The 16,922-nt window shown below is 42.8% G+C and overlaps 1 protein-coding gene across 2 annotated transcripts in view; it reads right to left on the bottom strand.

The window, feature by feature from the left end:
- MAN1A2 (mannosidase alpha class 1A member 2) overlaps positions 1-16,922 on the bottom strand; it is a 229,958-nt gene that overhangs the window by 9,975 nt on the left and 203,061 nt on the right. For both annotated transcript variants that reach the window (XM_006135741.4, XM_075904629.1), the window contains exons 11-12: positions 13,944-14,116; positions 2,815-2,930 (exon numbers count right to left, since the gene is read on the bottom strand). In XM_006135741.4, coding sequence (XP_006135803.2) covers positions 2,815-2,930; positions 13,944-14,116 — 289 coding nt within the window. The remainder of the gene's footprint in view (positions 1-2,814; positions 2,931-13,943; positions 14,117-16,922) is intronic.

Here is a 16,922-nt window from a genome sequence, read left to right as displayed (position 1 = left end):
CTGTCACATAGTGGCACAGAACTTGGCAGCTATGAAAACTCATCATCATCCCATTGCTATATTCACAAACTAATAATAAACTGCATCTACCGAGGAGACTCTATCAACACTGTTTGGCAATTTAGGCCTCATTTTTAGGTATGGCAAAATGAAACAGAGCTCCCACAAACTAAGAGTTTTTGCTTATCTGCTCTATATTTTGAAGAGTTTATTTGTGGAATTGTTTGTGCAAGATAAAGTCATACTTTGTGATTACCTACAGATACCAAATTTTGCATGAACAATCTTGCCACTCAAATTAGCTGAATGCACTACTTCTTACACAGGACTATGCTGGGTGAAAGGCTTAAATAATTATTTGTTTTTCATTGGAAAAATGTCATGACTATTATGATTACAGTTAAAAATATTTGCTAACAAAATTAAAATTGAGTCACCTATTCAACTATCATTTTAGTGCAAAGAAAATTTTTACTGTCACAAATCACAGAATAATTCAAATTAGCTATGGAAAGAGAAATAAAATTTAAAACTGTTCTTTTACTTCCTTTTTGCATGCACATTAATACAACATATTGTTTATTTCTTGAACCTTCCTGTAAGTGTAATCTATGCAAAAGGACTTTGCCCTGTCAACACCAGGCCTCACTTGCTAGTAAATTTATACTTTTAAATTTTAGCAGCAAGAAACATACCTGAGAAAACTAGAATAAATGTTTAATATATTGAAAGCTGATGCTCTTGAGGGGAAAATGTACATACCCTGCCTGTGATAACTTAGGAGCAGATGAGGCAAGGTGCTCAGCCCAGGAGGATAGATCTACACGTGCCACCCAGCAAGGAAAGACGGTGGCCAGTCTCTCCTTTGGCTAGTTCGGTTTTGCTGACCCTCTCTCTAAACTGCCATATTGTCCTTTTTCCCTAGGTCATCTCCAGAGCAAAGAGAGAAAACTAGTCTGTTGTGTTTTCTTCCTCATCATTAATTTTATTTTACTTACTATTAATATAAACTTTTCCTGAGTCTAAGGGCATGTCTATGCTGCAAATGAAGATATGAGTTTAGCACAGGTAGACATTCCTGCACTATCTTTAAGCCACATTCTGGGTGCACAGATTTCAAGAGTGGAATGGACATGTGCACTTATTCAAAGAAGAACAATTATTTAAAAAAACCAAATATTTAGGATTAATAATCATTTTGCCATTATTTTTCATAATCGAAATTTTGTCATTTTTCTTCAGCCTTTCCTGACAAAGGGGTTATCTCCGTTGTCCAGTTTTCTTTTACACGGCAAAGATTTGAAAAATATCAAAACTTCATTAACATTTTTCTTAATCAAAAAATTCCAACCTTGCAAGCTGTGTGAAAAAAACCCTCAATGTGGTTTTCCAAATATTTTTTGTTAATTTTTCATTGAAAACTAAATTTGATGAAAACATTTGCCAAAAATTCAATGTTTAGGAAAATTCTACCAGCTCTAGTTCCTAGTGAAAGTGAGATCAAAGGACTGCACACAGTTAAGATGGTCTCTTCCAAACTGCCTACTGCCTCCAATTGTTGCCAGCATGCGTGAAGCCAACATGTCTGGATGAAAGATTATGGTCCCTTCTTGAGAGGCTGAGAGGAGCACGGTGAGAAACCAATATACGGAGACAGAGGAAATTCTTTCTAAGGGCAGCGTGTGGCCTTGATCTCATTGAGAACAACAGGAGATGACAGCCATTTTTAAAGCTGGTACCAATGTGAGGAATTCTATGGAGTAGAACATCATTCTTTAATTTCTGCTGAAGGACAAATTTAAGTCAAGATGAAAAATGGCAAACAATGTCCATTAATTCTACACATTTTTCAGGGGCATCTATGCACAAGATTTCAGTTAATTTTAGTAACACAGGAAGACTGTGCTAGTTGTTTAAGATCAAACCAATCAAATCAATTAATCAATTTAATTTTAAATTCTCTGAATATTCATTCTGTACTTAAGAAGACGACACCTTATTTTTCATAAGTATAAAAAGCTGCCTTTAAGTGTAAAACTCAACTCAGTCAACTACAAAGTGCTAGCAATGCCTCCATAATATATTATTATATTTCTATAGATTCCTATCATGGTATCCATCACAGAAGTTGCATTGGTGTGTTCTAGTTATTGCAGTTTCTAAGTTATTACATGGGAAAAAAAGACGGAGAAAGATCCATTACTTGGGACACTTAAAACTTGCCTGGATGAAATACCAGAAAACAGACTGCATTATCCTCTGGAAGATTGACTAGGTGTATATACTAGGTGAACCACTTTTAGTTAATAAATTTGACTAAACAAAAATAGTTACAGAGCTCTAAAATTTGAAAATGTGGAATCTGGCTTTCAATTAAAACTAACTTCCACTAAACCACCAGCAGATGAAATACAGAAAAAAAAATCCAATAAAGGTGTGGTGGATTTTTATATCATGCCGTATTTTTCCATTCACAGTCTTTGAGCTTGGTCACCGCAATATGCAGACAGAGTAGATTTCACTCCTTTTCCCTGGCAGCTTGTGTTCTGACTAGAGATACAACAAATCAAATGGAGGCAGGAAGAACAATACACCCACACGTCTGTGTCTGGGGAGTCTTCCTGTGGTTACTCAGGACTGAAACAGTGGAACCAGGGGACTCCAAAATAAAATAAAAAAAAGAGAGTGAAACACTCCATGACGAACTAGAAAATCCATGTTAGTCTAATATATTTTAGGTATTGGATAATCATACAGTACTTGAGCTGAGCCAGGCTATTTTATGGATATATACAAAAAGAGAAGTCTGCTTACTTCAGAGTTTCAGCAAGGAAAAAGCTCTGTTGTACATCGTCATATGCAGGAGATGAAGAATAGACATCCTTGACCCCTGAAAATCCACCACTGACTCGGCAGTACTTATCAATAGCCTAGAGGGAGGAAGGAAGTACAGAAGAGGCATATTTTACTTGCACTTTAATATTTGAAAAGATACGGCAAAGCCAGGCTTGACCAATACTGACCAGAGTACATGGCAACATACTTTGGTAACAGTACTGAGAATTACTGCTGAAATAATGGGGGAAGAGGAAGGACAGGCATATTATTGAGCTTTGTAGCTAGGAGAGCTGAAAGAGTTTTAGAAGCTTGGAGGTAGATTGTCATGGGCTCCTGAAAAAGTTTATTTAGAGGGGGCCCAAAGGATTGTTCACATCACTGTGAGATGTCTGCTGACCCGTACAGCCTCCTCTATCTCCCTTTGTACAGCCATATGACCTGACCTCTTCCTTTCCTACTCAAACTGATTTTCAGTCCCAGTTGCACTGGTCTGAGCTGCCCCAGAAAAGCTTCTGGTCTTTGAAATGGTGCACTCCAAGTCCATGAGCATGCAAATACAAAGAGGAGTGGGGTTGGTGGATCCCAAATCCTTGAACCCTTGCATGTCACCCAAACTTCCCTGGAGGTCAACACCTAGCTATCTCTAATTACTACTGGAAAAAGATCAAGGGAAGAAAGTAGGAGTGGAAAGAAACACAGCTGCTCAAAGCACCCCTGTATGAGCCTTGGTATTCTACTCACATTTCCAAACTTATGGCACATGAAAATGTCAGCCATTAAAACCATCCCCCAAGAAATTATTCTGCAATGATTCACAGATTACTTGTGCTTCCCTGCTGATTTGGCATTGCCCCCTCAGCAGACATTAGCTCTTCTAATAGGTTCACGTAGGAAAGGAGAAGGCACAAAGATCAGAGAAAGTGTTTGGCTTCTGATGTTAGTCAGGATCAGACTAGAGAACACAGCTACCTGTAGTTGAGTTATCTATGCTTTGGCCCATTAATCCATGAGAGTTTTTTGTCTGCAGGCTGTTGTAGGCTTTCTGCTAATTCTTATTTCTGTTTGTTATGCTCAACAGACACTGAGAAGACTCGAAGCAGGGGAACAAATGCAGTGTAGAAACAGATGTCTCTTTATATACAAAGAAAATGAATTCAGTCTAAATGTGCTGCTTGCAATCTATGACTGAACCATGAAGGGCTGCAAAATACTGGCAACAAAAGAGATTCTCTGCTGGAAATGTGTGTTTGTGAATGTCTCCAGATGCAGTCAGTGAAACATGCAGAGGAAGAAAAGGGGCTTCTCCTAAAACTGTAGGTTAAAACTGTCCATATATCAAGGGCTACAAAATTCATCAGGATCAGTCAAATACAGGAATAAGTGTGTGGCATATAAAAGTCTAGGATTGCAATAAAGAAACTTTAATTCATTCTGAGTCTTAAAAATGAGGGTAGTTGAGAGGGTGGGGAGGGGGAACAACAGGTCTCAGCACAAATGGCCTATCTTAACATCGTCACCAGGTCACAACACATGCCAGTGTCTATGCTTTCTTCAGAAAGCACCTCTACTCCAGACGACAGCAACTACTGAACAGTTTCGAAGGCTGGACTTGGTCATGTGGGCTGTTCCGGACAGATTTTAATTTCCATCAAGCTATTAAAAATGTTAATAGCAACATAAATACTATAGGTTCAAGGACACTTTGCTTTGAGAGGGTGTTACCTACACTAACTAATTAATTAATGAACACAGGACCCTATGGAGGTAAACATATTATTAAACAGCAAAAAAAGTCACTAATGCAGAGAGACGGTTGCCCAGTTATAGTTTGTGAGCATCTAGAATGTTAAGTTCAGCAAAATTCACATTTCTGAAAACCTCAACATTCATAGTTGGGGTAAATGCCAAGTTTAACTCTGCTCCCCTCAAGTGGGCAATAGTCACTAAGAATTATCTGCACTCATCCAGCTGCATTTGCTGGGTCAGGGGTCGCTGCGCTGGATGGCTGAGAAAACTTGGAAGAGCAGTTACTTCTAGAGCCCTGCTCAGATCCAAAATGTGTATCTTCAGCTGCATCCATATCCACAAAAAAAAGCTGTGGATATAAAGTACATATCTGTGAATTTTCAGGGCTCTAGTTATTTTGATAAGCGATTTGGGAATTAATTAAAGAAGCACCCCAGAGTTGCAATGGTGATATGAAGATATCTGGGTCTAAGTTCCTTCACATGTTGTCAAAGAAAGGAGGTACATTTGTACCTTGAGGTTCTAGTTCGTATCACTTCAATACACAGTTGTGTAGTTTGTATCAGACTGGGCAACAAAATGACAGACGGTATTTAATATTGATAAATATAAAACAATGCGCATTGGAGAACGTAACCCTAAACATACATACAAGATGAGGGTAGGGGATATGAATTAGCTGTTACCACATGAGAGAGATCTTGGCGTCATTATGGATAGTTCCCTGAAAACATCTGCTCAATGTGCAACAAAAGTGAAAAAACAAAACAGGATATTAGGAACATTATGAAAGGGAGAGATAATCAGACAAAAATATCATACTGCCTCTATATAAAGCCACGGTACGCCCACATCTTGAATACTGTGTGCAGATCTGGTCCCCCATCTCAAAAAAGATAGAAAAGAGCAACACAAAAGATTTGGGGTATGGAAGAATTCCATATGGGGAGAGAGGTTAAAAAGATTGAGACAGTTCAGCTTGGAAAAAGAGACAACTAAGCAGTGATATGCCTATAAAATCATGAATAGGAGTACACTTGGCATTTGCAGGCAGTGCCTGTATATTACAGTGAAAAGGAAGAGCATGAATGGGGTCATTGCTCAAAAAGAGCAGAATTTAGATTGCATGGGCATTTAACTGAACTCCTGTTTTTCAGAAGCTGACCTTTGCTGAACTTGCCATTCTGTAAGGGCACAAGCCATCTCCTGGCAACCTTAACGGTGCACTAACAACGATTTTGTCATTTGATTACTTAGTTTTTTAAACTGAAAAGAGCTGTATGTGGTATGAGTTAGTGTTCAGGTGGACAGGTATAGTTCTCACCGAGGTTTGCAGTTGATGTAATACTGAAGGTAGGTACTAATCAATGGTCTTTTCACTAGGCCACAGAGTTACTATGTGATTCCACAATGCTCCTCCCCCGTCCTGTACATTTGGCTGTAGTAGAATAGGGATAGCGGTTATGCTTTGAAAGGTCTGCAATGTGCAGCTGCTAAAAGGGTCAGAGAGAGAAATGCTGGTGGTCTGTGGTCCAAAACATTGACAATTTTATCATATAGACAGGGTAGGGGGAGGTTAGAGGCGGTTACTCACCTATGAGGTAACGGACATACTTTGGAATAAGTGTTCCTGTGGATGCTCCACATCAGGTCGGTACGCTGCCACAGCACCAGGTATCCGAATCTTCAGAGCAACGTCCTTGGGGCCACATGTGCGCATATCTCTAGTTGCATTCTCCTGCTGTGCAGGCAACGCACATGCATGAGCCCTTCTCGTCCCCTCTCGCCCCCCCCCCCCCCAGTTCCTTCTCTACCTCAAAGACAGACTGCTTGAAGAGGCCAGAACTCTTAAGCAGGAGGGAAGGAAGGGTAGATAATGGAGCACCCACTGGGACACTCATCTCGAAGAATGTCAGTCACTGCACAATTGAGTAGCCGCCTCTTCAAGAGATATGTCCCTCTGGATGCTTCACATCAGGTGACTACAAAGCTATATGATTAAGACGGCAAGGACTTTGGATCTGCATGAAGGCAGTGGAGAGGACTGCCTTGGGAAATTTAAGATTTGACAGAGGTCTCTGAGTAAGTGCATAGCACTTTGTGAATGTCTGGTCCAAGTAGCGACCCTGCAAATATCTGCTATCGGAACCTTACGTAGGTATGCTATTGAGGTAGACATGGCTCCAGTGGAATGAGCTTGTATGCTCGTAGACAAAATATAACGGAGTCTGAGTACGAAATCCAGTGAGACAGTCTTTGGCCTGAAATGGGCTGACCTTTGTTGCAGAAATAAATAGTCTAGGAGAAGCTCTCAAAGGCTTGGTTTGGTGAGATAAAATGGAAGTGCTCTGCGTAGATCAAGCGTGTGCATCTTTGATTCCCAGGAGTTAGCTTGGGGTTTGGGAAAAAACATTGGGAGGTGTATGGTCTGACCGTATCTTGGGTAGGAATTTGGGGTGGGCGCATAACATCACTTTATCCTTGAAAAAGCTACTGTATAGCAGGTCTGCCATAAATGTGCAATTTTGCCTACCCATCTGGCCAACGTGATGGCTACGAGAAATGCTGTTCTCATAGATAAGTGCAATAAAGAACTGGTAGCCATTGGCTCAAATTGAGGACATGTAAATGCATTTAAAACAAGGTGCAGGTCCGAAGGATCTGCTGGTGGAACCACCTCTGGATAAACTCCATTCATCTGAAGAAGTGGGTTGTGTCCACAACAGCTCATGATACCATCTACATTTTTGTTAGTCTCTAACATGCTGCAGGAATATTTGTTGGTTTTTAATCTTTTTCAGGTACAGACTAACACAGCTACCCCTCTAAAAAGATTGAAGAGTCATCTATCTTGAGGTGGAAGGTTGTTATAGCAGCCAGGTGGATCTTGATGGAATTTATAGCAAGGCCTGATTGTTTAAGGTGCAGAAGCCATAGATGGAGCAATCCAACAGTCTAAGCACCATATGGAGAATCTCTTCTATTTTGGGGTATGTGTCTTGCAGGTGCTCTGAGCCCTGCTGTGCAATAAAACATATTGTACCTGTTGTGAACATTCTAATTCTTGTGCAGAGAACTATCTAGGGGCCAAGACTTGAGGTGTAGCATGTGCAGATTGGGGTGGCTAGCCTGGGTTCCCAATTTGAAGAGGAGATTGGGGATGGGGGGTGGGTGTAGGAGAATTGGAGGTGTGTAGGACATCCTGGGCAGGAAGGGAAACCAACGTTTTCGTGGCCCAATGGGGCGATGAGAATTAGTCATGCACTGTCCATCCTTGCCTTGTGTATAAGCTTGTTTAGGTGGGTACTGGAGGAAAGGTGTAGAGGAGCTGATTAGGAAGACATTGCCCATGGAACCTTTCCCCATTCCTGCTCTGAAAGAAAAAAGGTGGCACCTTTTGTTGGATTGAGTGGCAAAAAGATCTAGGGTGGGGTGACCCCACTGGTAAAAGGTCCATGACAGGATGTGCTCGGTGGGGAGGACCCTGCTGAGCATGTCAGCCACAGTACTGAGGCTGCTCGGAAGATGGAAGGCAGTAATCTTTACATTGTGCCTTAGCCACCAGTTCTAGAGGGTCATGGATTCTGTGCATAGGGCATGTGATCAGGCTCCACCTTGATGATTAATATAAAACATAGCCACTAGGTTGTGGGTATACACGCTGACATGATTGTTGGAAATAAAGGGAAGGAATCGCTTGCATGCGTATCTTACAGCTTGAAGTTCCAGAACATTTATGTGAAGATTTTTCTCCATACTGGACCACAGTCCCTGAGTTCTGTGGTGTTGCAGATATGCTCCCCACCCCATGAGGGAAGCATCTGTTGTCATGGAAACAGATGGCTCTGGTGCAAGGAATGGGACACCTGAACAGAGGTTCAGTGGGATTGTCCACCAGTGGAAGGATTGTTTTACTGTTGGGGGATTTGGATGGGTGTGTACGCTGGGCTTGTACATGCATCTGAGCCAACCCTGCAGACATCTCATGTACAGGCGTGCCTTGTTTACAATAAAATTGCAAGCAGCCGTGGGGCTCAGAAGCTGAAGGCAGTTGTGGGCTATGACCTTGGTGGATGGACTGCAACTGTTGTACCAGCTCCACTAGTTTGTAAAAACGTTCTGTAGGTAGTGAAGCAATGGTCATCATGGAGTCCAGGTAAGCTCCTATGAATTGTATTTTGTGTGTAGGGAGTACAGTTGATTTTATTTCGTTTATTTGCAGGCTGAGATATTGGAAGACGTGCCTGGTGATGGATGTAAGATTCAATTTCAGAGCATGCTTTGAGGAGACAATTGTCCAAGTAAGGAAATATGTTGACATTTTGTTTTCTCAAGTATGCTGTGACTACGGCCAGTAGCTTTGAGAACACTCTTGGAGTTGTGGATACTTCTAAATGGCAGGACCTTGTACTGCTAGTGTTGTGAACCTAAAAAGAACTGAAGAAAGCGTATATGAGCTGGATGAGAGAAAAGCGAAAATATGCATCTTGCAAGTTGAAGGACGAAAACCAGTCACACTTGTCCAATGCTGGGACGACGGTAGCAAACATCACCATCTTGAACTTCTGTTTTTTAAAAACGTATTCAGTGCTCGCAAATCTAGAATGGGTTGCCATCCTCCCGACTCCTTCTCAGAAGAAATAATGGGAATAAAAACCTTTTCCTGTAAAGTAGGGTGGGATTATTTCTATCGCCCCTAAATGTAAGTGGTGTTCAACTTCCTGTTGGAGAGGGATGAGGTAGAGAAATTGGAAGAGGGTATAGACATAAAGGGGATAGTGTATCCAAGATTAATTATTTGGAACACCTTTCTATCTGATGTTATTCGTTGCCAGTTCTTATAGAATGGGAGTAGATAGTGCTGAAAGAGCTTGTGAGATGATGGTGGTATTGGGATAGGTGAGAGGCTCTCTCGACCCTCAACATGCTGCTCAAATTTGCTTACTGGGCTGTTGCAGCTACTGTGTATTATTAGAAGGTGGATGCCGTCTTTGAGATCTGTTTCTATCATGTTGTTATTACTGTTGGTCCTGTCCGGAGTAATGTTGGATATACTATGGGTATCTTGGTCTGGGATATGGCTGATAGTTGAAATGTCTTCTTCTAGTTCAGTGGTCTCCAACCTTTTTAAGCATGAGATCACTTTTTGAATTTAAGTGCAATCCAAGATCAACCTCAAACCCAAATACCCTTGCCACGCCTCCTTTGTGCCCCTCCTCTGAGGCCCCTCTCCTGCTCACTCCATCCCTCCCCCATCCTCCCTCACTTTCACCGGTCTGGGGCAAAAGGTTGGGGTGCAGGCTCTGGGCAGGCAGTTGGGGTGTCAGAAGGGGTTCTAGGCACACGGCATTTGGCTACAGGGGTGCTCGGGGCTAGGGCAAGGGCTTAGGGTGCAGGAGGGGATTCATGACTGGCACAGGATTTCAGGATGTAGGCACCAGTTGGGCACGGATTACCTCAGGTGGCTCCTGGGTGGTGGTGCAGTGGGGCTAAGGCAGGCTCACTCCTGTCCTGGCCTTGCACCACTCCCAAAAGCAGCCAGCAAACTCCATCCCAAGTCCTGTTGTGCCCTCTCTCTGCTCTATGGAGATAGAATACAGGGTAGGAGAGGGGGCATCTTGACATCAGTGCCCCCTCCCTTGCCTCCCTTTTACTGCACAAAAGCAGGAGGCTCCCGAGGGGACAGCTCCAAGGCAAAGGGCAGGAGATGCACAGCAGTCTGGGGTAGGGGCAGCTGAAATGCTGGACTTGATAACTTCTTGGCCAAACCAGTTAGGATCCCCTGCCAGAGGCTCCAAGATCTACCAATAGATCCCGATCTACTGGTTGGTGACCACTGTTCTAGGTGTTGGGTTGTAGATGCCATGGGATATGAGGGTTGCCCTGGAATCTTTCACTGAATGCAGCACGTCGTTAGTACTGGCTGCAAAATTTCACATCATCAAAGGGTAATCCTCTACTGTGGATTGAATCTCCCTGAGGAAGGAGGATGAGTTGAACCAAGAGGCTCTTTTCATGACCACAGCAGTGGCTGTGGACCATGTGACCATATCTGTAGCATCTAAGGTTGCTTGTAGGGCTGTCCTAGAGATTGTATGTTCCTCCGCGATTACAGCTCTAAATTGTTGTTTCTTAGCCTCTGGAATGTCTGAAATAAAATAACTGAATTTGGAATAATTTCTGTGGTCGTATGTACATAGTAGAGCAGCATAGTTAGCAACTCGAAATTGCAGCACCGAAGACATGTTGACCTTGCAGCTAAATACATCCAACCTTTTGCTATCACAGTCCTTGGTTGTGGTTCTGAAGTGCTGCTGTTTGTTTTTCTGGTGTGCAGCTTCTACCACAAGAGAATTTGGTGCAGGATGAGTGATAAGGAATTCAGATCCTTTAGGCAGGATGCAATATTTTTTGCCCACTTTTCTGCATGTGGGAGTGTCTGCGGCAGGTGTTTGCCATATAGTTTTAGCTGGCTCCATGATTGCTGGGTTGATGCGTAGCGCTATCTTGGACGATGTCACTGACTGTAAAATGTCTATCAACTCATGTTGGTTCTCAATAACCTCCTGAAGCAGGATGTTCAGCTCTTTAGAGACCTGATTAGAAAGATCCTGAAAATGGGAAAAGTCATCAACAGTTCTCAGAGGAGGCAGCATTACTGCTTCATCAGGCTAAGAGGAATCATTTGTGTCCAGAGACATGTTGGGAGATGGGTCACTGTGGTTGTCCTCTGCAGCTTGTTGGCGCTGAAGAGATGGTGACTGTGGTGGAGGAGAGTGTTGGGAGTACACTCTGATGTTTCTTGGAATGTTGATATCTATGGCGGGACTGCCATGGGCTCCAGTATTGACAGTTTGGGTACGGCATCAGGGCTGGCATCTAGGGATTATCACACCACAGTGGCATGTCTGTGTGCTTGGCATATGGTGGATGGGTTCTAGCAGAATAAATGGAGTGGTCTATCAGAGGAGAGTTGTGTGGGGAAAAAACAACATCCATAGGAGTCCTCATAGGAGTTGCTGAAAAATCTCTCCGGTGAGATGGTTGGCTGTGGTAACAAGGTACCTGGAGAGCAATCAGTGCCTAGAAAAGGCGAATTAAGTATCAATGCTATGAGCAGGTCTCTATGGTGCATATGTATTGCTGGGCTGGAGTTGACGGTGCTATGGTTGGCTGCACCAAGGCAATCTATGGTGCTGGATGTGTTCCTGGCAGTGAGTGCACTGGTGATGTTGTCAGTGCTGTTATGGTGCTGGAAGACAGTACGGAGGTCATGCTCAGCACCGGGGTTGGTTGCGGTGCCAGCAGAGTATTATCAGTGCTGGGTGGTGCCACAGAATGATAGGCAAGCAACTTAAAGTTTGTGGCTTTGGTGCGGGGTTTTGAAGGACCTACTCTTGTGGTGAGCCAGATATACCCAATGTGTCGTAGGTATTGAAGCGCAGAGCCACCACCGTTCTCAGCACTGAAGGGGTTGGTGAGTGTCTTTTGTGTGCCAAAGTGTCCTGAGGCAACGAAGAAGCTCACTTTTTTGTGGGCTTTTTGTCTTTATGTGCCTGTGGGATCTCAGATTCTTGCCCTGGGTCAGAGGCAGGGTGTAGGGATTTTTCAAGAAGTATGAGCTTGAGATTCAAGTTTCTATCTCAGTGAGCTCTAAATTTAAATTTGTGCAATGGGGGCACTTCTGTGACACACATGCCTTTCCTAGGCAGTGGACACATTGTGTGGGTCTGTCAGACACAGGGATAGGGTCACTGCACAAGGAACAGCGCTTAAATCTCAGTAAGCCAGGCAGGGTGCTACTAAAGGGAGTAACTGGAGCAAGGAAAAAAACTTTTTTTTTTTAAGAGGAAAAACAATGAACTCTGAACTAACTAACCAGGGTAGAAAACAGGGTTCAATAAGAGAGTTAACTCATTCCATGTTTGGATAAGTAAGGAACACTGCCAAGCTCCATCTCTGGCTGGAGATGGTAGAGAAGGAACTAAGGAGAAGGGACAGGGGCTCATGCATGGGCAGCAGCTGCTCAGTAGGAGCATGTGGATAGAGACACGTGCATATGCGGCCCCAGGACACTGCTCTGAAGACTCCGATCCTTGGCATGGCAGTGGCGCACCAATCTGATGTGGAGCACACACTGGAACCTTTCTCTCTCAGAATGTCTTTTATTGGACCAGTTTCTCCTGGTGACAGAAAAGATTTTGAGTGTACCGTTTGACTGGGTTGGGTTTTTTTTTGAACCCAGAATTTCTGGGTCCAGTGCTATTCTCCCACATTGTCCAAGAGGTGGAGCGTGACCATTTTCTAGTCTGAGTGAAAACAAAAGAACCTGCTTGGAAGGTGTCATTCATCCAGGCATAAAGTCTCTTGCTGTGCCCATCTTTAAGCAGGATTAATTTGTTGTACGATGGATAGGGATTGAAGCCCACTGATTTGGAATCTACCATCTTATGATCCTGTATTTGTGTGTGTGGGGAGAGGATCTGTTTAGGGGGTGGAAGTTGTTCAGGGGAAGTTTGACTGAAGGATTTCAATCCAGACAAGGATTACTGAGTCCAAATGGTTGAAAATAAAGGAATGAAGTCTGGTCTGAAGAATTTCAGAAGTTTAGATTCAGATCGATCATGACGGAGTTGCTAGCAGATAGGATACTGCAGGGTCCCTCTCACTGCCAAGGGTGGTAGGCGGGAACTGAGGGAGAGTAAGAGCCACACACACTTTATGTCTTTCTGTGGAACAAATGCAGTGCCAAAGGACACTGCTAGCACAAGGAATCCAGTCACAACTCTTACAGTGGGATCCACATGGGCACATACTTGAACAGCATATCATAGAATCATAGAACCATAGAGCTGGAAGAGACTTTAGAAGGCCATCAAGTCCATCCCCCTGCCCAAGGCAGGACCAATTCCAATTAAATCAATCCAGCCGTGGCTTTGTCAAGCTGAGACTTAAACACCATATGAAGGAGCTGCCCTGAAAACTGGGGTAAGAGCTTGAGGAAGAGCTCTATATCTTCTCTCACGGAAAGGCACAGAAAAACCGTGAGGGCTTATCTCAGAGACACCGTTATTGGGACTGGGATTCTACTGCTTAGAATAGGGACTGGGCATCATGGCTACTGGGCTCTACTGCCAATTCTGATTTGTTGTGAAACCTTGAGCAGATCACTGGTCTGTGCATGCATTTCGTTGCCTGTTACACAGGAAAAAGAATAGTAATCACAACCACTGCCACCACGGTTCTATCTTCCAAGGGCTGGTGATGACTACTAATTGCTTGGAAAGTATTTGGGATGAAAAGAGAACACAGAAAAACAAAGCAGAACAATTCTATTGACTGAGCCAAACAGCAGTTACCTGTGCTGCTTCCCATCCCCACTGCCTGTACTTGGGATCATGTGTAAATCTCCACATATACCAATAGGTCTCTATCACCTCAGGCCGTAGAATGTAATATTTTTCATTCTGCCGCACTGCCACTGCCTCTAGGCCACCATCAAATTTGAATGCTTCAGGACCCAGCTTTAATGCTGAAGAGAGAAAAGAAAACAGGAAAACTTTATTCCTTTTCAACCTTTGGGGGGAGGGAGTTACACAAAGCATGTGAGTAAAACAGAAACTAAATCTAGTTTTTCTTTGAAACAATCTCATAAATATTTCCCATTGTCAAGGCTTGTCATATTTCTAATGAATAATGTATTCAATTCCCGTGTTAAATCTACCTATCTTGACAGGAGCATAGTAATCCCCTTAGAAACTAATAAAACACTAAGAACATAAGCATTTTAACACATTCAATTATAAGGTAAATTTTAAGTGAGACAGATTGGTTCTTGCTATGCATAAGCAAAAGAGAAAAATGGTCAGGAACTTTGATTTAATATGGCAGAGTGGGAAAAGGCCTTAGAAGGTGAATGAGGAATCAACATCGCAGTTCTCACAACAAGGCAGTAAATATTCCATTATATTTCAAAATCTGTAAACCTCAGGGAAGCACAGTCTTTGCCACAGAGGCATCTTGCTAAGATTTGGATAGTGCCTGCTTTAACACCAAGATGAAGCCACTGGAGACAACAGACCCAGGATACCGCATTGTGCCTTGATTCAAATGACTGAGCAGCAGGCTGTATGACAGAATACACCACTGTGCATGTGACCCATGACCTATACTCTGTCTACAGCTGATGTATAGGTAGGTTTTGCCAGAAAAGAATACAATATTTTAACATGTGCAGGAGACAAAATACAATTCAAACTTACTTCCACCCTCATGCATAAGCATTGTCAAACATCCAGTTTTAAATTATATCCCTACATAGTATTTCTCAAATACAATATAAAATTGGGAACTCTTTTCTATGACTGCATCTGCCCTGGAGTTGGTGCTTTGGTCTGGTGCCCATATAATGGTGAATGTTAAGTGTGAGGTCAGACTTTAAAAACGTCTCAAAAGATGTTAAGTCCTAATAGCCAGTAACACTGTAGGACACACATGGCTTCTTCTTATGTATTTGTATAGTGCCCAGGACATTGAAGCCCGGATCCTGATTAGAGCATCAGAGTTCAGAGTGTACTGTAACACAAATAGCCCCACTCCCACCCTAGTTGGTAGTATGCTGTGCATTAAATCTTCATGTACCCTTGTCATAGCATACTCTTTTATTGGACACCAAGAATTTTCACAACTCTGACTTTTCTGATAATACGTGGCTCCCCAATGGGGGAAGAGTACAACCCAAAGAGGCAATGCTTTTACAGACAGGCTATCTCTTGATGTTTTGCTGCTGCAGGAGAAACATGATAGCATCTGCTCCGTTGTCTGCTTCTGAAAGGATTCTTCCCAAATGAGACTTTTGCTGCATGGAGTATGTAGGCCCTTGTCTTGGATCAAGAGCACAGTGTCAGCAAATAGCTACTTCACCATCTTTTCTTTCTAGGCATCACTGGAGGAGAGGACATGCCTCCAAGAAATTGTTTCCTCTTATGGATCTAGATCTGCTCCATCTGTGCCTTACTTACAAAAACAGCATCACCTGAGTAGGAGGGATTCAGAGTGGAGCTACAATGGCTGCTGAATTTGAGACCAGGGGTGTGAAGGGAGTGCTTTCGCTTTCCCAAGGAAGAGTGGGAGAGGGACTTGCACTTGTATCTGGAATCAAGGCAGCACATCTTTATAATAATTGAGGTGGCCTTAGTGTCAACTGGCTGGAGTTTTAATGCCTCTTTCATTAACGCTTCCAGGAGTTTGAACCACTGCTTCTAGTTAAGATGGGACGGAGGAGGAGAGACAATTTAAACTGAGTACCCTATAGGACAGCACCATTCTTCCATGCAAAGCAACATCTGGTGTGGGGGGCCATCATGGATATTTTACTATCGCGTAATACACTGTTCAAATCCAGATGTTTTATCAAGGTGTCCAGGAGATCGAGGGGCCTCAGTCTAGGCAATGAGGGCAAACGAAAAATGGCTTTGGATACACATAGAAGTGCAGAGTTAAAATATAACAGGCTTGACTCCTAAAGAGACTTTAGCCAAGGAAAGGTGATATTCATAGGAGCTGCGGATGTTCAACACTGCTAAAATTAGGGCACTTATTTCTGTGCTTAAATATTGATTTAGGAACCTAAATCTTGAGACTTTAGTCCTAATTTTGTCCTTTATTTTTATATATTTGTCGTCATAAAACTACAGCTGGCCAAGAAACAAACTAGCTAGCAAAATGGTAAGAGAGTCAGAAAATCAAATGTTTCTTTGTTGTCAATTGCTTTCTAACCTCAGAGATAAAAACTGAGAAAGAGACCTTCAGCAGTTTGTAGCTCCTAAATCAGTCCATCAGTGCATAGTGTCATTTCACATATCCTAGGAGAACAACTGTCATATTCCTCCTCCCATGCTTCCTTTGTCTATCTGATTATAGACAGTCTTGGAAGAGGGCCAGTACCTGCTCTTACTTTGGCCAGCCTCAGCTGAAGTCATATTCATGCATTAATCACTTATGTAGTTTGTGCTGTTGGGAATGCAGGAATTACCACTACGGATAAAACCAGAAAATCCAGTGTCCAAGTCTCTGACAGTTGCCATCATCAGAAGCCTAAAGGTAAGGTTCAATAAACCTCCTCATGGACAGTCCACAGCCATTTTCATAAACTCTGTCATTTAATGGCTGGGGTATATTTGTAAGGGTAAAGGTTTAAGTCCTTTAGTAAGTATCTATACAAATCTGTGTGTTCTCAGTATCCATATATGTCTTCCCTTTTTTAGAATCTTGCTGTGCTTTTAATTTCTAGGGTATGATTCCGACAGTGCATCCTGCAGGCTGATTTCTTAGATTTC

The sequence above is a fragment of the Pelodiscus sinensis genome, chromosome 1 (genome assembly GCF_049634645.1).
Source record: "Pelodiscus sinensis isolate JC-2024 chromosome 1, ASM4963464v1, whole genome shotgun sequence".
Classification (NCBI taxonomy): domain Eukaryota; kingdom Metazoa; phylum Chordata; order Testudines; family Trionychidae; genus Pelodiscus; species Pelodiscus sinensis.
The sequence above is the reverse complement of the archived record's forward strand: the minus strand, read 5'-3'. Positions and strand labels throughout refer to the sequence as shown.